At 39.8% G+C, this 22,293-nt stretch overlaps 1 protein-coding gene across 1 annotated transcript in view; it reads right to left on the reverse strand.

Moving 5' to 3' along the window:
* The window catches only part of POLG (DNA polymerase gamma, catalytic subunit), a 1,518,109-nt gene that overhangs the window by 532,296 nt on the left and 963,520 nt on the right, over positions 1-22,293 (reverse strand). The window contains exon 18 of the mRNA XM_044078211.1: positions 11,951-12,197. Within this exon, the coding sequence (XP_043934146.1) occupies positions 11,951-12,197 (247 nt within the window). The remainder of the gene's footprint in view (positions 1-11,950; positions 12,198-22,293) is intronic.

Here is a 22,293-nt window from a genome sequence, read left to right on the forward strand (position 1 = left end):
GATTCAGTTAGATTATTGTCCAGGTGTATGCTATGGAGTTGGCTAGGGGCCATACTACGTCTTTTTTTTGTGCTAAGGAAGATAGACATGTTTTTTAGGGTTGAGCATAAGTTTATTTGTACAGAGACATTTGTTTAGTTGTAGTAGTTCAGCTTGTAGTGGGATATGGATTACATTATGAACAGTGCTGGATCTATAGATAATCATGCCATCATCGTATAGGAGGAGGTGCAGATGAGGAGTATCAAGGAGCAATTTATTTATAAAAATGGAGAATACTGTAGAAGGCTAGATTTGATCCCTGAGGTACTCCTCAGATACAGGGGACTACATCTGATAACCAGAAACCATTTTTAACTGTGAGTGATCAATTGGCGAGGAAATCTTTCAACCACTTGGTGGTTTCTGAGCTTGTATCAATGCATTCTAGGTAGGTTAACAGAATGGCATAGTCAAGTAAGTCAAAGTTTTGGGTAAAGTCAATGAAGACTGCTTCAGTGAAATTAGTTTTATCTATGTTTATGAGAGTATGTCATCAGTGAGGGTTCAGGGAGCAGTCATGGTGATTTTACCTGGGCAGAACCGATGCTGTTTCCTAAAAAGTAAGAGGTATTTCTTGAGGTAGGAGGTGTGCGGTTGTAAATGAGTTGTTCAAGGATTTTGCAAATGGTAGGAAGTATACATAAGTAATAGAACTTACAGGCTGAGGTGAGTTTTGAATCTTTTGGTATATGTCTGACCAAAGCAGTTTTCCATACAGTGGGCATGGTGTTGGTTATAAGGCCGGTGCAGATGTGTTTAACAGCTGTCACTATGTTCATAGATTAGTACTAGGCTAACTGCCTTGTGCTTCATTTTTGTTTGTATGGTAAACACCTTAACCATTATGCCAACATCCCCACCTTCAGATGTGATGCTATTCAATGGGTGTTCAACTAATGTAGTGGCTGGTGGTTTGGGTTCTAAGCTCATACGTATGAAGGAACCCGTGTTCATGTCAAAAGATGCCAATGTCCTTGAAGAATAAGCTCATACAATAACCAAGAAATCAAATTCATTTTTTAAGGGCTACTAAGGTGGGTGACTTCCTAAAGTAAAGTAAAAGAAGTCTCCAAAGAGATAAAATAAACTGTAATACAAACCTCCTGCACAAATTACATATACATTGGAATGTGAAAAATAATCCATTACATCTAGTCATTGTAGTGAATTAGTGCTATGCATGTACTTATACACAAACATACATACACATAGGCACACACCCGTGTATCACTATAATTCACAATAATGCTTTGGCTATCAGGCATTACTTCTTAACAAATCTGCGTAAAACTAAAAAACCTCAGTACCCTTCCTTAATTTTATACAATCTTAAGCAGATGCACAGCAGGTAAGTCTGTTTAAATAAAGCTCCAAACAATTACGAGTGTACATAAGGTCTACATCTGTTAAAAATGTTCAACAACTGGGGCAGAAAACATGTCCCTGCATTACAAGAAATAGAATACAAGTCAGGAAGTTCCAATGTTTTAAAGGAATAAAAGTTTTGGCGCACCATCTCATAACAGGAATCTAACACGAATAAAACTATGACTGAAAAGCTTACCTTTCCCTGCCCACTACCATACTGTCCCTGTAATTTCTACAGTAGTAGAGAAACCATGGGCAAATGTTGTCAGGCCCTGAGGGAGAGTCTAGTGGAATTTGCTCAAGTAAAGGTGCAATTTGTTTGCTTATGATTCTGGAAAAGTTGAAGGGAAGGAAGGAGGTATTATGAGAGATTTGGTAGAGTTTTTATGGGACAGGATGTACTGTTATGTGGTATAGGAAGACTGTAGAATTATTTGAGAAAGTCACTCCAGTACAGCAACAAATGTGACCAACAGAAAAAACTTCCTTTGGGAGATTTCTGTCAGAGATGTTTACTAACACAATATTGCTAGCAAAGAAACAACTAAAAGAGGAAAAGTCTTGCAGTTAACCGGTACCATAAAAAGAACACAGTCCACTTTTGTGAGAAAGCCTGTAGCAAATGCACATAAGAAGAAATTATTCCTTAGGAGCTAGGCGATAAAAGGATACAACAGAACCATATGCATAGGTATACTAGGGTTTGGCGAAGTGGCCAGCGGCTACAGACGCAATCAGAGTACTTGCATTCAACTTTCAAGGTGAAGGAAGGCATTATCCTTATCATTAAAATACCCCCCCCCACCACACACACACACACACACACACACACACACACTAAGAAATCATTAATTTCATGTTTCTTTTATTAAAAAAGTTTGTTCAATTTGTACTAGTTTCCTGTGTTATTTTGATGCCTCCTTTCAGAAAAATATGGATCTCGTGCAGGTGGTCTCCTTATCATACAATCTACAGACTATTTTTCTTGCATATTTTCCTCCTTTAACCCATCACATTACATACACTATTTGGATTTACAAAGTCATCTCTACACGTAAGCTGATTTTCTGATATTATGATATGCACTGTGGCATTCAATGAGTCATTTCCCATGATGCAGTTTCCAGCTGTCTATAGTTATGTATTTGGGGTGTTTTTTCTTAATAAAAAGCTTTGTAAAATGTTCATTAAACCACAACTCAAATAAATTTAGTATTTATTACTGTGACATTGCAACTTTGCACATAAGCTGTGGTGTGCCTTTTAAGGTCTAGGGACACAATGCTCATTTTTCCTACACTGAGACCACTAAGGTTAAAGTTTACTGTTTTTCCTCAGTGACAGTGTATTGGAATCATCTTTTTAAAAGTGTTTTTCTTGTCAAAATACAACAAGAAAATGTTCTGTAATGGGTAAAGGTACTGTTTGACAGTTTCTGCACCACATTCCGTGGCGCAAAGTTAAGATTTGAAAACATTAAAAACACTTTAAAATATTTTACGCAAAACATTATTTATTTTTTATATTTTACTTATTTATTTATTTTATTTTATTTTATTTAACATTTGTTAACTGGAAAAGTCAGACTTGGAATGAAGCCAATTTTCAGCTGAGGTCCGGGGAGATGCAGGTCTTTGTAAATCTCCTCAACAAGAAGTTGTCTGGTAAATGACAAATAATCTGTTTTGTCTAACTTGAACTTTCCTGCCCCCAAACTTTTTTTTAACCAAAATTAGGCTGATTTTAACAGCAAGTACTTCCATTTATATCAACAGATTAATTTCTAAAAGTGATACTTAAATCTTTAATACTTACATGATAAGGACCACATCAGTGCATTTATTCCAACAAAACACCTATATCCCTGTTCTGTGAAACTAATTTCATATGTCCTTTCACCATATACATGCATTAGTGGATACATAACTTAAGGGTAAAACCGCATTATTTTTAAATTATATTCCACCTATAAAATCTCCCGTTGCCTTCTTACAGCCTCTACAAATAATTAGCTTAATTGTACATGTAATATTAGTCCTGCTTTCACTGCTGCAGTCAATTTTTAACATCACCCAGTCATTTCACTTGATATTTCCATATTCACAGGTCCCATTCCCGAAAAGTTCTCTTCCAGCCACCAATCTGTACAGCCCTGTTGAGAGAAAAATCTATCTCATCTATACAGTGTTCTTTTTAGTGCTTAGTTTGTCAGAATTAAAAAACAAACTGCATCACATTTTTCACAGCAAACTACGTACATACCCCTACCGCTCCCTCAAAACTGGTGCTATTTCTCCAGTGTTACAGGTTGCTGTCCATTCAGTATCTCTGGTTCAACGTAACAGGCACCCAACCACCTCAGCTCTGAATTCTACTCTTTTTTTAAATCAAAGTCTGTCTGAACAGATTCAAAACCTTCTGCGCTAGACCAACAAAGTGCAATTTCTTCAAATGTTTCTTCCATCACTTCACTTCCTAGCACATCATCATAATATTTTCACTATCATACCAACAATGACCTTCAGCACTTCTGACATTACATCTCCAGTCCTTATCTCTTCCTCAGAGAATATCATCTGTGAGGCTTATATATAAATATGTTTTCTAATTTAAAATGCAACACAAATGTGAGCTGAACCAAAGTCTGATAAAACCTGCAGTAGATAAATTAAAAATGTATGGTTTTAGCTGCAAACAATGCCAGTTTACAGGCAGGAAGTCAAAAATCATAAAAAGAACAATTAGAAGATTATTCAAAGAGAGCGCTAAACCAACCAAGAGCAAATAAAAAGACTTAATAATATGTAAGTATGATGTAAGTATGAGGAAAATCTGTTTGGTTACATATGTAGTCTGTAAAAAAAAAATGATAATAAAAACACATCTGACAGAAACAAACAAAACTTGTGAAGGTTCTATCCTGAAACTTGGACATGTGAGTTTATTTTATTTTGAATCCACCAATGTTATGAAATTCAGCCAGTATATATTAAGGTAGGAAATCCCTTAGTTCAGAAATTAGCTAGGGAAGACTGGCTGCGGTTATATATTGTCTTTTTGCAAAATATTTGTTAAAAGAATTATTTTCTGTTTTACTGTGCTCTGTATATTTAACTGCTTAGCTCATTCTCTTCTAAATAAAACATTTGTACTTATTCACTTTTAAAAAGTTTGTAGCTGGTCATCTTTACCTGTTTACTTATTTTTTATTTATTTACTGACATGAGAGTTATCCATTAATAAAGAGTGACACAACTACTGACACTCACCGCTTAACTGGCAAGGCTATACTGCTATGCACTATCATTTCATTTTATATTTATTTGGCTGATTATCGAGTGTAAAACATTAAGTGAGTGGTCCCCAGACTGATAATCTTGGGTAGTGGCAGTTTACTACTGTGAGCCAGGACAGAAGTCTATGATGCTGAAGAACATTACCTGCTTTTCCACGGAAGTTAAGGTGTGTGTGTTTGTGTGTGTGTGCTTACGCACGCATATGAATGTAAACAGTTTAATTAAAGAATAGTTACTGAGGGCACGTCAGTACTGGAAAGCAGTAAAACTCAGACAAAGCACTAAGAAAGGGGTTTGGGCAGCTAACCCAAAGACTGTCTTTGGTGGAAGTGTTCACTGTGAAGCTTAATCTTGAGTGTGGAAGGTGAAGGTCATAACTAGGGTAGCAGTGCATATTTCCTGCATGCATTTGTGGCCAGGTTATCTTATGAACTTACTTAGTGATTCCTAACTGTGTACTGTTGTTTACTTTAATCTGCTTGCTACAAATGATGTGACTTGAAAGAAATACCCTTGGTGGTTACACTGGTTGGCATTGTGGGGATTTAAACCCTATCACATCTGTGGGTCAGTCTAACTCTTGCACTTTCAGAAACCTCCTCTCCTTCCAGTTTTTCTTCTACCAGGCCATATCTAATGGGTCTACCTGGTTAAAAACTGGAAGAAAAAAAATATTTTCTAAGAAACAAGTGAAACAACTGGAAGAAATCAAAAGTTATGTTCTTACCATAACTAGGTATCTGTGTTGTCCATTTTCATTCTTCCTCAATGTATGGCTTTGGATGTGATGCACTGATCTGACTTGGCCGTTTATTTCAAACTTAGGATCCAGCCCTCAAGCTCCTCCCTGTACCCATAGCCCCAGATTGAGTTTGCTGCCTAGTACCCATAGTATGAACAGAGACATGAGATGACAAAAAAAGCCAGGGATCAAACCTGGAACTGTTGGTACCATTAGAGTCCAATAGGTCAATCCAGAAGGTCTGGATAGGGGATGGATGGGATGGAAGTTGAGGAAGAATGAAAATGGGCAACACAGATACCTAGTTATGGTAAGAACCTTTAAAATCTGATGTCCTTTTCATTCTTCCTCAGTGTAGGGGGCAGAGTCCCAAGCTACATTGTTCTTGGTTGGCCCTCATTGAAGGATATTCCGAAATACTGCTGAACAAAAATATGCTCTATTTCTAGAAGTAATATCCAGTTTGTAATGAGAAACAAAACCATGGACATTGGACCATGTAGCTGCAGCACAAATGTCATCAATAGATGTTCTGGACCAAAAAGCAGATGAGGTTACCATGGATCTGGTTGAGTGAGCCTTGGGAGGTCTAAGTAATGTTACGCCTTTTGTGAACAGATCAAAGGGATGCAATCTGTTATCCATTTGGCTAGAGTGACTTTAGACACTGGATAACCCAAGAACAGGAAACAAAAAGCTGATCTGATTTTTCAGAATTGTTTAGTTCTATGAAGATAAAAACATAATTATCTGTGTATATCCAGGAGGTGTAGCATATATTCTCTTTTATATGTTTGGAAAGAAGATTGGTTAATGAATGGATTGGTTAATGCTATTCTCTGAAGCCACTTTATAAGGGTTAGTTCTTAAAGAAACCCTGTCTTTATGAAAAATTATGTATGGAAGTTTGGCAGACAGAGCCTGGAGTTCAGATATTCTCTTTGCAGAAATGACCGCTACCAATAAAACTTTAGATCAGTTTTAGCTGTAGGTCCAAAATGTTTTTGAGTTGGTCCTTGCAGCACCACTGTAAGGTCCCAAGGAGAAGAGGGATCTTTAATTGGAGGTCTTAAAAAAAAATTCCTTCCTTTAGAAGAAGTCAGAGAAGCATGTCTGTTTCCGGTATGAAAATTGGAGATAGCTTTTCCAATATTAAACTCCAACTAGCAGTTATCTCCTTCTTCAAACAGCATTATCAAGAATTGTAGAATCAAAGCAGCCACAGTAGTAAAGGAGTCAATGTCTTTATTCAAAGGGCATAGATATCATCTTTTTCATTTACTTCTGTAAACCTTTTTGGTGGATTCTTTTTGAGAAGCCACATGATATTACATACTGGAGAAGAAAGCCTGGGCTGTCTATTACTGGAAGTGGAGAAACCATGTGATTAGTCATAGGGCTCAAATGTTCGGATATTGGATCCCTGATGGGTGGGACTGGAGATCCAGGGTGGGTTCCAGTATCCATGGAGGATAACAAAGATGAGACCTTAGGAAGGGGAACCACACCTCTTGTAGCCAGAAAGGAGCAATGAGGATCACTGAACTCTTCAGCCTGCTTGCTTTCTGTAAGAATTTGGGAATTGGGGGGTAAGCATAAAGGAGACCCAGGGACCAAGCATGAATCAGAGCATCTCTCGATTACTCTCCCTGAGTAGGGATCAGAGCGAAGTACTTGCTGCACTTGTTGTTGAGGGGAATGGCAAACAGATCACAGTAAGGTCAGTCATAACACCAGAAGATTATCTCTACCACAGATTGATTGAGAGAACACTTGTGAGGCATAAGAATGGATCTGTTGAGCTTGTCTGCTAGCACGTTGGTTTTCCCCGGAATGTGCTTTGCAACTAGAAAATGTTCTGAAGAGATTGCCCATTCCCATACTGTCATGGCCTCTCTGCAAAGGGGGGTAAGATCAGGTTCCTCCTTGTTTGTTGTTGTACCAGACAACAGACTGTCTGAATTGCAATAGTTCTGAAGGAAAGACCATCTTGAAAGGCCTGCAACACTAACAGGACTGCTCTCATCTCTGGGACATTGATTTGCAATTTGGTCTCTTGGGGGGACCACGTAAATTTGGACAGTTCTTCCCAAGACATGCCTCCCACCCCAACTGAGAAGTGTCTGTGGTCACCGTGGCCATAGGGGAAGGAAGGACAAAGGGTCTGCCTAGATACAGACTTCTGGAATGAATCCACTAACTGATGTGTCTTCTGGAAATTGGGGTGAGCCTGACTGAATAGAATAGTTGTTGGTAGAGAATGGACCATTATACAGCTAGTGTCCACTGTAGAACCCATATAAAAAAAGGGAGTAGCACAATGGCCGCTGTCATAGAGCCTAGTGGTTGCAGTACTGATCTCACCAGAGTTGAACGAGTAAGGAGAAAATTAACTTGCATCCTTTTGAGATACGATGTTGGGGTAACGATGCTACTTGTTTTGTCATTTCTAGATGAGCAATGATGAACTCCAGGCTCTGCACTGGGTTTAAATTTGACTTGGCATGGTTCACAGTTAAACCTAAAGAGTTGCAAATCTGGAGCAAACAGTCCCTGGCATGTAGAAGTAGATGCTTGGAGGGGGCAGTAAAAATCAACTAGATATGGAAACACCTGGAATCCTTTGAGTTTCAAGTGAGCTGCCACCGCTGCCATGCACTTGGTAAACACTCTGGGGCCTGTGGCGAGTCCAAAGGGTTTGGCTCTGAATTGGAAGTGACTGGCTTCCAGCCAAAAGTGAAAATGTCTTCTGGATTGCCTGCATTTTTATTGTGATTGTAAGCATTCTGAAAATCTATAGAGCACATCCAATTGTCCTTGCGAAGAAAGGGCAGAATGGACTGGAACGTTGCTTTCTTTACAAACTGACTTAAATTGCTTAGATCCAAAATAGGTCTCAGGTCCCCTGTTTTCTTTGGCACTAAAAAGAAGTGTGAATACGTTCCAAATCCTATCTGGTCTGAAGGGACCTTTTGGATGACTTTTGTCTCACAGCTTCAAAATCTCTTGTGCTGCTGCCTTCCTCTGACTGGGTGGGACATTGGTAAGTTTCTTCCTACTGGTAGGAGGAAGAAGGGAAAATGGTATGTAATAACCTTTGGATATTATGCTTAGCACCCATAAATCTTGTGTTATATTTGCCCAGGTGTCTGTGTGCAAGGACAATTGACCCCTGACTGCCTCCAGAGTTGGACAGTCAAGCAGCACTTCAGAAGATCTGGAAAGGCTTATCTGAGAAAGAATACTGAAGCCTTGATTTTGTGGACTTCCTCTGCCTCTAGGGTGATGTCTGGCATTGAAATTTCACCCCTGTCTCTGTAGGAATTGTCACCTTGTGGTTCTTGGAAGGGACCCTGAGATTTGCAGAACGACAACTTCTTACTGCCTCTTTGATTCCTAGAAAGGATTCATTGAGGCATAGAAAATGTGATTCCCATGGCAGATAGTCTCTTTCCATCCTTCTCACTGCAGGTCAGCATCTCTTTAACTGATGAGCCAAACAGAAAAGTGCCATCAAAAGGGGCATTAATAAAAGACATCTTAAAACGTTCTGCGAAGTCACAAAGCTGCATCCAGGCATGTCTCCTTAAGGTAATAACGTAACCGGCTGCTCATGAGGTGTCTTCAGCTGTGTGAGAGATCAATGTCATTGAAGCACTGGATATGGACAAAAGAGTGGCCAAATGAGAGGATGTTCTTTTGAAATCCTCAGTAGACATGGACTCTGGGACAGCATTTGAAAGCTCCTTGGTCAAATCATCTGAAGCAGAGTGAAACGAGCCAGCTAATTTAGTGACATCAGGGAAAAGGTGCTGAGGCAAAAACTCACTTTCCAAACCTGTCTAATGCTCTTGTTAAGTGGATGGACAGTAAAGCTCTGTTCTGCTAGCTCCTTCTTGGTGGCTGCCACCACTACCATAGCATCTACCAGGACCCCTTTGCTCCAGTGTGGTCTGCCAGAGAGAGATGCCAAAAACCTGTTAGGTCTCTCTGGGATGGGTCCAACTGTATCTGTCTCATTCCAAGCCTGATGGGCAATTAAATCAGTAAGTTCATCCACCAGGAGAGTAACCGAAGATGTAGATGGACCAGAACCAAAAGCCTCCAAAAATATTGATTCCTCTGGTGAGGGGTTTTGGGAAGCTCAACCACATTTCTGTTTCAAGATCTCTAAGATATCTCCAAAGGGGATGTCATCAGATGGTGACCTGGGGGACCCCTCTCCTTCATCAAGTCAGTATCCTTTCTGACAGACTCCAAAGGGGAGTCGATGCGTCTCCTTTTACATGTTCTCTTCTGAAGAACTCTCTCTGTGGGATGTTCAGATGAAGTCTCGGAAGAGAGAAGTTCCTCCACAGGAAATGGCTGGACACATTGATTCTGGCTGTCCCTGTGGAATAGGCATATGCGATTCAGAGGTAGGACCCGACAGGGGAAAGGCTGTTGGAGCCAAGATAAGAGATGGCAATTCTCTGTGGAGAGAATAGCCCCTTTCTACCATCTCACAGGCAGCTGGACCAGGGGGAAACTCTAACCTGGCTCCTTGGAGCTGAAACTCCTGAGGAAGAAGGAGCCAGAACCTCCATGGATCCGATCTGTTGAGGGCCGAGGCTCTGAGCAGAAGGGAGAGATCCGACAAAATCAAAGTCGAGCCCACACCCTCAGATCCGACACCAACACTTCGGTTCTGAGACCCACTCTAATCCAATGCCATTGGGGCAGAACTGATCAAGGAAATAGTCAGAGTCGAAGAAACCTTCCACAGATCTGACTCAGACCCCTTGGGGATCTGGAATCCTAGGACTATGAAACCACAGGGCAGATCAGAGAAGGAGAAAGTATGGCTGCAGAAGTTGTAGGCATACTCACGGATCAAGTAGTGGGTGGAGTTGTACTCTAAGAAACTTTTGCATCATCATATCCACGTTCACTTCTGACAAGCTCCTTGATGACCTACAGGAGGAAATGGAAGGAGGCCTAGAGTGCTTCTTGGGTGTTTGAAGCAACCGAATGTGGGGTAGGAGAAATGGTCTTTATAGCATACTCCAGTGCAGTGCTCCTATAGATAGTACACTGTTTAAGATACGAGGCTCTAGGATCCGAAGGTTCAGAGATATGGATTATTGTAATTAATACAGTACATTATCTTTGGACCTAATGGTCTGGGCTTAGGATCCAAAGGCACAGGAGCCAAAGTATTTCTTGACTTTGAAGGAAGCTCCAAAGAATACTTGAGAGACTTCAAGAGCACTTCCTGTGCTCCTAGAGAGCTGATTTACTGTGTTTAGAGGGGGTTTGATCCCCTGCAGAAGTAGTAGCCAGTAAAAGTCTTCTCAATATAAGGTAATTGCGATGATCCGCTAAGGCCCTCGGATTCAATGTTGCACAAATCTTACAACTGGTGTTCAGATGATAAGCCCCTAAACAATACACACACACACACTCCTTGTGGGCATCCAAATTAGGGATTTTATGACCACAAGAAGTGCACTTTTTAAACCCTATGGGTTCCTCTGACATGATGACAGAGAAAAAAAACAACAAGAGCAAGACAAACAGTAACACCAAGGAAAAATACTACACATTTTTTTTAAATGAAACTAACAGCAGAGAAAGTTTAAAATACCAGCAATGGTAATAGCAAGATACCAATATAAGAAGGGTAGAAAGAGAATAAACAATGATAAAGGAGAATACGATTTGAAATAGTAGAAAGGGAAGCACCTAATGCCAGTGATAACCTGAAAGAAAGGGAAGGGAGGAAATGTATTAGACAAATGTTCAAGACAAGTTTTTAAAACAAAAACCATACTACTACTCACAAAAAAAAAAAAAAAAAAAAAAAATCGCTCAAGAGCTAAGGAAACCTGCATCTGTTCGCAAATGCAGCAAACAAGATCTGGGGCTTTCGTGATACAGCAGAGTGTTATGGGTACAGGAAGGAGCTTGAGAGATGGTTCCTAAGTCTGAAATAAACAGCTGAGTCAGAAGAATGAAAAGGACAACATCAGACATGAAGCTTTACTGTGAAGCTCTAATGAAGAAATCACAAATGTCTACGAAATTTACCAGGAAACAGGACAAGTGAGGACAAGGTTACCTGCATGATATGACTGATGTGTCATCAGTGACAGAGACCAGTATATGAGACCCAAAGAAACGGCTGCTAGACAGAGCTACTAAGTGTAGCAATTAGTAATATAATTTTTCATAGCACATTATAGAAAATGACATTTCTGATAAAGGCTGAGACTTTAGATTTTAAACTGTATACCTTTTTAACTGCATTGTGTGTGGGCAGCAAGTAACTTTAAGTATACTTTGAAGAGTGCAGATCAAGTGAATGTACACTGCACAAAACATGACTGCCATGTGCCACAAAACATGGTACACTTAATGCTCCATAATGTTTTAACTGTTACATTTTAAATAATAACACACTTCAGTAAAATATATTAAATAAGTTCTGAGCCTACAGACATTAACTATGGAATCTGCTTACCTTCTGACACCTTTTGTTGCAGCATACATTTGTCTTGCTTTCACAGATGCTTGTTGGTGGGTCAGACGATGGTTGAACTGCATCAACAGTCTTTCAGCAAATGGTTGGCCAGCACCGTAAATCCGTCCATAATTGAAAATTTTGGCATGCTCTCGGCTGATCCCCACTGTCAACGCAGTCTTACTGTGTAGGTCAGTACCATTGCTCTTCTTCCCCTGCAGAGTCATCCAACCAAATGCTGTGCAGCCTGGAGCACAGAAAGGGCACAAGCTAAGCAAACATTAGTAATACAGACATGTCATGCAAAAGACAGCTTAACTGCCTTGTACATCTGTCTACAAAAATTGTGACATACTGTGAACATAGGTGAAGGCTGCCAGCCTAGCCAGATAGAATTTTGTAGATAATTCTGTCATTTGTAAATATTAATGTAAGCCACAGGCTTGTTCTCTTAAATGTGAAAAGACTGCATTGGATATTGAATTGCAAAAATGTAACAGTGCACTCTGCTGTAAGAAAGCGAAGTCAAGCATTTTATGATTGTCTTTGATGTCAAAATTCGGAGCCGATATATCTAGATGGAGGCATCCTGCCTATTGTTTTAAGACCAGAGTTAATAGCTAGAATTTGCATGTATAAATATCCTTTATTGCTCTGGTTTCCAACCAGGTGTAAATAATGTAAATGTAGTTTCTGTTAGCCTGGGAACACCAGAGAAGTGTGAAGAATGATATCATGTGAAGCAGCTCTGTGTTATCAATTTAAAGAGAGAGAATCAGAGAGCTCAGAGCATTTTGTCTTGAGAACATCCAACATCACCAGCACTGCTTTGCTCTATATGCAAGTTATTTAGAACTGTGTTTTCTCATGGATATAGCTAGGAAATAGGAAGATTAGACTAGTTTGTTTTTCTGTGATGTCAAAACTTTTGCTACTATATTATTTTAAGTATTTCTCTGTGATCTCTGAACTCTTGACTAGCACTGTGTAGTAAGAAGTATTGTCTTGTGTTTTTATTAATTAGGATTTCATAATGGTTAAGGTGTTTACCTTACAGATATAAGGTTTGATTCTCACATGGGGTAATTGGCTAGGCGTGAAATGGCCCACAAGGGTAGTTAGCCTAGTACTAATCTATGAACCTTATTAAATATTTTTAAACATGTCAACTGTGGCTGTTTTATGTAGAGTTAATTTAAGCTCTAGAATACATTGCACATACATAGTGATACTGTACCACGTCACTCTAATAAGCCTTGACTGTTCAGTCACACTTACCATTTGGATAATAATATTGCACAGTAATAATTGGACAGCCTTTCAGAAGGGCATTTGAGTAGCTGATATTAGTGGGTGGTGGCAGCTGGTACTACCTTTTAGACTGGGCAGAAAAAGGGCACAGCTAGAGAACCTGTGCCAGCCTTCCCCATGAGTGTCTGTGTGGTTGTATATAACTCTTACCTCAAAGTGTGTGTGTGTCAGCTACTTGGGCAGGGACACAAAGCAATGGTTGGACAGTGAGGGTGCTGGAGGTTTTAGCTTGCCCACTAGGCTGAGATTTGGACCCTATAGCTGTGCCAGTGGGGAGTCTTATTGGAGACATGGATAGAAAGGGAGAGACCAGCCCCAGACTGACTGTGATCTCTGTGTGCTCTTAAGGGAAATTGTACTTTACTGTGTGTGTATTTATTATCCTTTCCCTATATGCACACCCCTAACTGGTGTTAGTGGTGAGGATTGAGGCTCCTTGATTGCTGGACGAGTGGACGGGCATCACACATACTAGTAAAAGTGTGTGTATAATTATGCACACTCTCACAGTGGACTTTTACTGTAGCAGCACAATTTACATTTGAATCTCCAACAACAAACTGGCCAAATTGTCTGAAATTAAGCCATGGCAAAGGGCAAATTATTACCCCAGGGATAAAAATTCAGAAAGGGATATTCCAGGGAAACTCTGTTACCGCTGCTCTTTTGTCTTGTCCTTATCTCATTAAGCTGTCTACTTAACAAATTAGGTCATGGACACAATTTGGCTCCCACAAAACAACAAAGTGTAAAGACTTCTTTTTGCGATGATTTAAAACTGAATATTTCACCAGACAACGAGCTAAAAGCACAACTGGAAGTGGACAAAACTTTATCAGATAATATAAGCTTGTCATTTGGTCTTGATAAATGGGCAAAAGCAACATTTAAAGCAGTAAAGCTGAAGCACCAAGCAAATATTAGTCTAGGACAGGCATGTGATATAAAGGAACTTGAACAGGAGGGAGTGTATAAATATTTTGGAATTGAATAAGGCTCAACAGTAAAATATGAACAAATTCAAACAAAGCTTAGTAAGGAGTATTTTAGAAGATGAAAATTAACAATAAAAACAGCCTTGACATCCAGGAACAAAGTCCAAGCTATAAACCTATTTGCTCCTCTTGTTCTAGCTTACACTTTTGGGGTGACTGACTAACTCCAAATGGTACTGGATCAGTTGAACAGGAAAACAATAAAAATGCTTCATGCTTATCAAATGATATATAAAATCAGTGTATACCAAAATTATATTTTTTTCATTCTTAAGAAGGTATGGGCCTCCTCAATACTACTTCTTGTAAAGATGTGCAATCGTAGGACTGCATACATATCTGCTGACCTCATCAGATGTGAATATAGTGAAGGTTTGGAAACATGAAGAGAACAAATCTAATACTACTTCCCTGCTTAGTTTAGCAGAAGCATATTGGTGTCAAGCGGGAATGGAAGCCAAACCAGAAGTAGACAAAAAGCAGGCAGCAACTGAATGTGCCAAAAACAAAAGAAAGACTATAAATAGAAGGTTTAGATGAGAAGGCAAGAAACACAAAAAAGGTATAAATGTAGTTGTAAGTACAGAAAGCTCCTGGAACAATCTCATGTCGATCAGGACCTGATGGAGAATGGTTAAGGAGAGGTGAAGTTAAACCAAAGGATAAAAGATTAACATGGTCAGTCCAGGATAGTGGACTATGTACATGTTGGTTTACAAAGTCCATTGAACATGTGGGAGAAACAGTCACACATCTTGTAGGTGGGTGTGATACACAAATGGCAGAGGGCCTGTATACTGAAAGGTATAATAATATGGCCAGACTGTTGCACTGAGGACTGTGCAAACATTACAATACTGAAGCAGTTGAGAAACATTAGCCACAAACGTTACAGAGAATGACTTAAGTTTACATCAAATGGGATTACCCACTACCAACAGTTCAAAAATAGATGAGAGAAAACCAGATACAGTAGTCTATGAAGAGAAGACAACAGTAGTATTGATCAGTGAAACTTCTACAAGTGATTAGAGTGTCTCTGGTTTCCTCCCACATCCCAAAGACATGCTGTAGGTTGATTGGATACTCTAAACTGGCCTTAGACGTGAGTGCGTGCATGTGTGTGCCTTCCATGGAAGGTTGGGCGCCGGGCTGGCAACTCGACACCATAAAACTCCACTGCCAATCATTAGCGGACAGGTGATCCGCTGTGGCGACCCCTAACCGGGAAAAGCCCAAAGAAGAAGAAGAAGATTACAGTGTCTACTTGCAGAGAGATACTAAATCATAAAACACTAAGATATGCGGGCAGAAACAAGGGCAAAGTGGAAGAATGGTACCCAAACAATTCCAACAGTAGTAGGAGCAATGGGTCTTATTGTCACAAAAGGAAATACTGCCTGCCCAGCTATCTGGAATTTTGTAAATAATTCTATGTCATTTGTGAATATTGATATGATTTATACAGAAGTATGTGCAAAGGTGTAAAGTACTGAGCTAAAATGTAACAACAGCATGCCCTGCTGGCTTAGAATAGAAATATATATAAACTATTGTAATTGGGTAAATATATATAAATAAATTTACTTTTGCAGCTTTGTGCATTACACATGACTCTCAACAATACTTTCTGATTAGATAATTAGAGGCCTATCATTAGAACTCTGCAGTGTTTTCAGCTGCGGATCCAACTACATCACCTGAAGAGATACAAGTGAAAGGTGAATAAACTGCCAACTGACAGGCATGCCACTACCATATGTAGGTAAAACTATGCTCTTTGGTCTGCTTTGGTTGCATATAGGGATGAAGCCTTGACTATGACACAAATGACCATAGCTTGAGTAGCAGTTTGGGTGCTGGAAGAGTCAGGTGGTGGATGACAGGAGTAAATAGCCACTGCTAGTTCACCTACCCTGACGAAGGAGGAACTATGGTTCTAGTCACCCAACTGCCACCAAGCAAAGGAGGTTTATGAGGTACCAAAATGGCCAGGATCATGGGCTTGAGCTTGGCACTCTCCAGCTGGTTAAAAAAGCCCTTATCAGGTGTGGGATGTGGTATGCAAATGTAAAGGGAAGGCATAGAAGGTCCCTCAGTAATGTAGGTGCTAACATCGGCCACCAAGAGTAGAGTTGTGGCTTAAACAGAAAATGCCTCACTGCCAGGATGCCGAAGAGGGTACAAACAATCTTTATGGCTGCATGGATGACGGTCCCTCTGGCCATCTCTCCTTTTCTCACTATGGACTCCTCAGTAATGGGAGAATGAATGGACAAAAAACCCACTGATAAACTTAAAGGTCATCACACACAGTGGCAAAATAATACAGAATAAGCTTTTTTTTTTTTGGTAATGTGATGCATGTCAACCTTTGTGGAATAGTAGTTGTTTTAGGTGTGTCAGTTGGTGAACTCTGCGACACTTCTGCCCAATATTTATAGTGTTGCCACAAAATGGTCAGCTATTTTTGACATCTTAATCCCACATAGCCCTCACATACAAAGGCACAAGGATATTAGCAAGAAAGTATAAGCCCACAGATAACATGGCAACTAGAAATAATGCAAGACTAGTAAATTATAGTAAGATTCTTGACAAGGATGTTTGGATGCGTGTGTATGCGTGTCTGTATATATGTATTCAATTAATTAATTTTATGTCAGTCATTTAGAAGAGCTGCTGTCTACAAAATGCAAAACAGGAAACTAAGAAAAGCTTCAAATAATTACAGCAAGTACACAGTCAAAAAACAACTTTAAAACTCAAAGGAGCACACAAGACTAACTGCATGATAAAGGCAGCCAAGTGGGCAAAATAAAGTATAACTGCACAGTGTACAGAAAAAGTAACAGAAAATTGTACCTCAGGTGCAGAATGTATCAGAATATGACACAGATACAGAGGGACACTGTCTAAAATCACAAAAGCAGACATAGCTAACAAGGCTTAACAATTAAATGGTAACCAAAAAACGGATCGATGATACTAAGGAAACCAAAAAATGGATCGATGATACTAAGGAAACCAAAAAAACGGATCGATGATACTAAGGAAACCAAAAAACGGATCGATGATACTAAGGATTTGGTAACTATTAATTGCTTCTGTTTTCCTATTGGATGTCTGAAGGGATGAAGTTGTACTTAAACGGGTAGTGTGGGGTGTTTTAGCCATCTGATGAAGTTGATGACGAAAACGTGTATTGTGTGTGCTATACGTTAATGTGGATTGCTTTTTTCATTAAACTGAGTTTATCAAACGGAGTTTGGCTTCCAACTGGGTTTGTGGTGATACAACTTTGTTTACTTAACAATTAAATGGCAATTACAGAGAGCAAAAATGAAACCAAATGCTACTACATGTCTAATGAAACACTATACAACAGATATATACAATAGATAGCAACCAGTGAAAAGTAAAACAAAGTACTGAATGAAAGAGTGTAACACTGTACAGAGGATAAGCTGACAAAATACTTTAAGACAATGAAGACTACACAGTTCAGTATACACAAATTCAGAAATGTAATTTAGAGGTAAGTGAGAGCTACATTAAACATACACAGGACTTAAAAGAAAATGGGGAGGAATAAACTGCACTAACTCAAGATGCAGGAAATACATCACAAATAAAGTGCCAGGAGAAAGGCACTGACAAAGACAGAAATAATTCTAGAAAACCTGCTACATTATACAAGATCACTAAAACTTTTGGCAAAGATAACACTATACGGCAATAATGCAAGTGAATAGAATGGAATACAAACATCCACATAGCCATATGGCAAAAGGAACATGCTCTAGAAACAGGAAAGCACACTCAGAAATGATACACTATTGTAATAAACCTATCCTTACAAAAGAGACTGCCCGACATGACTAGGAAATGCATTTTACAAAAAGCAGAATAATTTCATTAAGGTTTACAAAGATAATAAAAATTAACCTCATTGAAAGAAAGCCCATTCAGAAGAAGTAGATTTCAATCAAAATGGTTAATGGATCAAGCAGCGCAAATCGCAGTGACAATTCTTCCAGTGTGCATGATCATTCAGTAATTGAAGCACGAGGAGATGCTGGACCAGATGTATCATCATCATCACCATCATCAGCCCCTTTTTTTCCCCATTTTTTTTTTCTACATGGGGTCGGGGTATCGTGATAACTGTCGCCAACTCTCTCGATTCAGTGCCACACTCTTGCCTTCTTCAACACTTATGCCTGACTGTCACAGATCTTCTTTCATACAATCCATCCACCTCTTTGCTGGACGTCTTCGCTTCCTCTTACCTTCTTCCTGTCTTTCCCAAATCTTCCTCACCAGATTGTCTTCTGCTTTTCTACACATGTGTCCAAACCACTGTAATCTGTTCTCTTTGATCTTTTCTGCAATTGCAGCTACTTTGGCTTCTGCTCTTATGTCCTGATTTCTTTGTCTGCCCCACAGTGTGCAACCTATCACCCTTCTCAGGCACTTAATTTCCATCACCTTTAGCTTCTTCAACTGTTCTGCCTTTACTGCCCAGGTTTCTGTACCATACAGTAGTACTGGTTGCACCACCGTCTTGTACACCTTACTTTTCAGCTTCTTTGGCATTCTTCTGTCATAGACTACACCTGACACTCTATGCCAGTTGGCTGCAGCCCCTCTGATTCTAGCTTTGACCTCTTCATTCAGACTTCCGTTCTCCTCAAACACCCCTCCCAGATACTTGAAGCTGTTTACCTGTTTCACTACCTTCCCTTCTATCTCTATTCTCAGCTTCTTCTGATTTCCCCAATTTGCTGCCATCAACACTGTCGTATCTGTGCATAGTTTCATCCCATGTGCCTTCAGTTTTGCATTCCATTCTCCTATCTTTTGCTGAAGTTCTAGCTCAGAGTCTACCTGTAATGCCACATCTTCTGCATACAGTAACTTTGTTGATCTGACCCCTCTGACCTGTCTGCTGATGTAAATGTAATTGTGACAAAAAGGATTAGATAGTTATGATTTTTGTAAATTCAGGGGTGAGGATGAATACAGAAAAACTTTCACAATTTAAAAAAACTAGGTTTACAAAGAGATATATAAATTTATAAGTACATAGCTGATAGAAGCTATTTCAATTAAAAGGTTATTTTAACAGTACAGTAAAAGTGAACATCACACCATGGCAAATCAACTTTTCACGTGCTGCTAGGGAAAAAAAGGCTCAATACAGCTGAGCTACCCCAAGGCAAAGGTGCTAGAACTGACAAAGTAAATGAGAAAACAGTGCTGAGCACATGCGGTAAATTATTTGAAAACAATGACAAAATGAAAACTCAGAAGAGAACACAAAGACTATTCAGTTACATCTGTAGCACAGCCACACAGGAGGATTCCCTTTCACTTAAGAACAAAGGTTGAAATTAAGCTAAAAAAGCCAAAAGAATAGGATATTAATGAAAAATGTGTCAGGACCAGCACCTTGGACTTCCCCAGTATTGGCATCATCAAAGCCTAAAAAAGGCAAAGTAAAGTGTAGATATGCAAGGCTATGACTAAAACTAATCACACCACGTAGAGAAAAAAAACACCACTCAGTAATGAATACAAACGAGATTTTAATGGATGGTGAAACTGCATTCTGTTTTCACACTAGTCATGGAAGACGCAAAAGATTCAAAATTGATGCTAATTTTGCTGTGCAGATCACAACCTGCTCCAGAGATACAGAGGGAGGGATAAACACCAGGTGATTTGAGTTAGAATAGAAGCTTGGGTGCTTTATATCACAGAAAAAGGTGAGCAAGCCCACCCTAGGGTGAGAGCTGATAAACCTAGTCCCAGTTACAATCACTCTCCATTAGCTGACCTAGTCTCGGTCAGTGAGTGGAGGTGAGTCTTGAGTGGTGAGCAAAAACAGCGGCAGGCAACAGCATGACCATCCAAGCTGGTAAAGGTAGCTCTTGTCAGGCATATGGGGAAATGCACATATAGGCAAAATGTAGGCATAGGCATGTAGGTGGTCTTTATGGGGATGCTGATGCCCAAGCGACCACCAAGGGTGGGATTACGTGGATAAATAAATAATGGTCTCATTCCCAGTGAGCCAATGACAGCATTAACCTCTGATGGCTGCCTAGACGATGGCCCTCCCCTATGGCTGGCTCTCTCACACTTGCTGATCTGAATGGCCATCGCCACATGCTAGGGAAAAAATGGGCTCAAGTCCAACTAGAATGGACCTGATAGTTGCCAAGCAGAGGGAGAAGATGATGCAGAAAAAAAACATTTTGCTGCACATATCTTCCAGCATATTATCCAACAGATAATGCACGGGTCATCTGGTGCTGAAAAAGGCATTAATGATGACATAATAGTTTTTTTTCTCAAGAGGACAGCAGAATATGAGAAGACACTACAGATCATACTAGAAAGAGTGAAAGAAAATGATTAAACAATACAGAGAAAAAAAGAAACAAATGCGAGTATAACAGCAGCAGACTGGATTTCTAGAGTTTCATATTCTCATTAGAAGTCAGGAGCCCCGATCCCAACAAGGTGAAGGCAGTTCATGACAACTCCACCAAAAATATTTTCTGGACAAACAAAATATGCTGTTTGATTTATAAAAAAATTAACTGTGTTAAATATCCCACTGACAGATTTAACTAAGAAAAACTTCACATTAATGGACAGAGGGAAATTAAAAGTGTCTTGATGAAAAAGAGTGTGTGAGCCCAGATGCACTATTACCACTCTTTAACCCTGACTTTCTGTAACAGAGGTAGAAGGAAAGGGTGTAGTACTGATTAGAGTACTTAATTAAAAAATGAATAGTAACTGTCTGTGCAAGCAGATCCTGTTTACAAGATGAGAAAGATACATTTCATAGATTTATAAACTGTTACTAGGCTAACGATCAAGGCAGCCTTTCCAAGCCTAGCCAAGTTTTCCCAAAAGAATAATGATGTCCTGTATCCAAACAGGGCATTTATTAGCTAACTCTGTCCATAAGGGACATAGGTGCCAGTGCCAATACAAATTTCCTATTCCCATCAACTTGTCTAGGTTGTGCTTAAACTAGGTAATAGACAAACTCAGCTTCACATGGATTTGAAGCCTGTTCCATAGGAGGGTCAGTCTCTGGGACACATCTGTCTGTCCCTAGACCTTGCATTTCTGGTACTCTTTGACTTGTGAATATGTAGGAGATTCATAAGTGTACAGTTTGCGGATGCCTTGCAAGCCAGGCATAGATCACCCCTCAGCAATCTATAAGAGACTGAGTAGAAGGAAAGGGCTTTAAGGTGTTCTGCATATGGCAGGTTTGTTAAGCCTTGTATTCTTTTTGTAAGGAACCTTTGAGGGTGCTCTAGTTGCTGCATATGCCTGGTCAGATACACACCAGAGGGAGCACTGTACTCTATGAATGGTCTGATAAGAGATTAGTACAGTGGAATAATGACCTCTTTGGGCCTAGATGCCATGGCCTTACTTAAAAAGTTTCACAACATAAAAGGATTTCCTCACCATTGTGGCCACATGGTTGTCGAAGGTAAGGCTACTGTCTATGTGTGTGCACTGATCCTTGACCACTGGGTCATCTCTTAGGGTATACTATCAGCATGGTATTTAGCTGTGATGGTTGACTTCCTAAAGGGTACAGTTATGCATTTCTCAGCACTGAGTTTAAGACCGTGGCTTTGGCACTATTTGCTAGTCAGAGATAGACTTCGACTGGGATACCTGCTTAGCCATGAACCAACCAGAAGTCTTCGAGATTGAAAATCATCCCGAGTCGGAGCCGAGGATCGGCTCCAAACCCATATGTAAAAATGAAGGTGAGATTGGACTACCTAACATCTGGAGTTTTTTAAGGCGGTCAGCATAGGGCATCTGCTTTCGGCCTGTGATTCTTTTAGTGAGGTATTACTGCGACCTTTCCAGTTGTTGCAGATGTCTTGAGAGGCACATACCAAATGGGGCTTTGTATTCTATAATGAGTCTAATGAGGGATGAGTACAGTGGGACAATGACCTCCTTTTTTCCGGATGAAAAGCCCTT

Source organism: Protopterus annectens, chromosome 7.part0 (assembly GCF_019279795.1).
Source record: "Protopterus annectens isolate FY-2018-M chromosome 7.part0, PAN1.0, whole genome shotgun sequence".
Classification (NCBI taxonomy): domain Eukaryota; kingdom Metazoa; phylum Chordata; order Ceratodontiformes; family Protopteridae; genus Protopterus; species Protopterus annectens.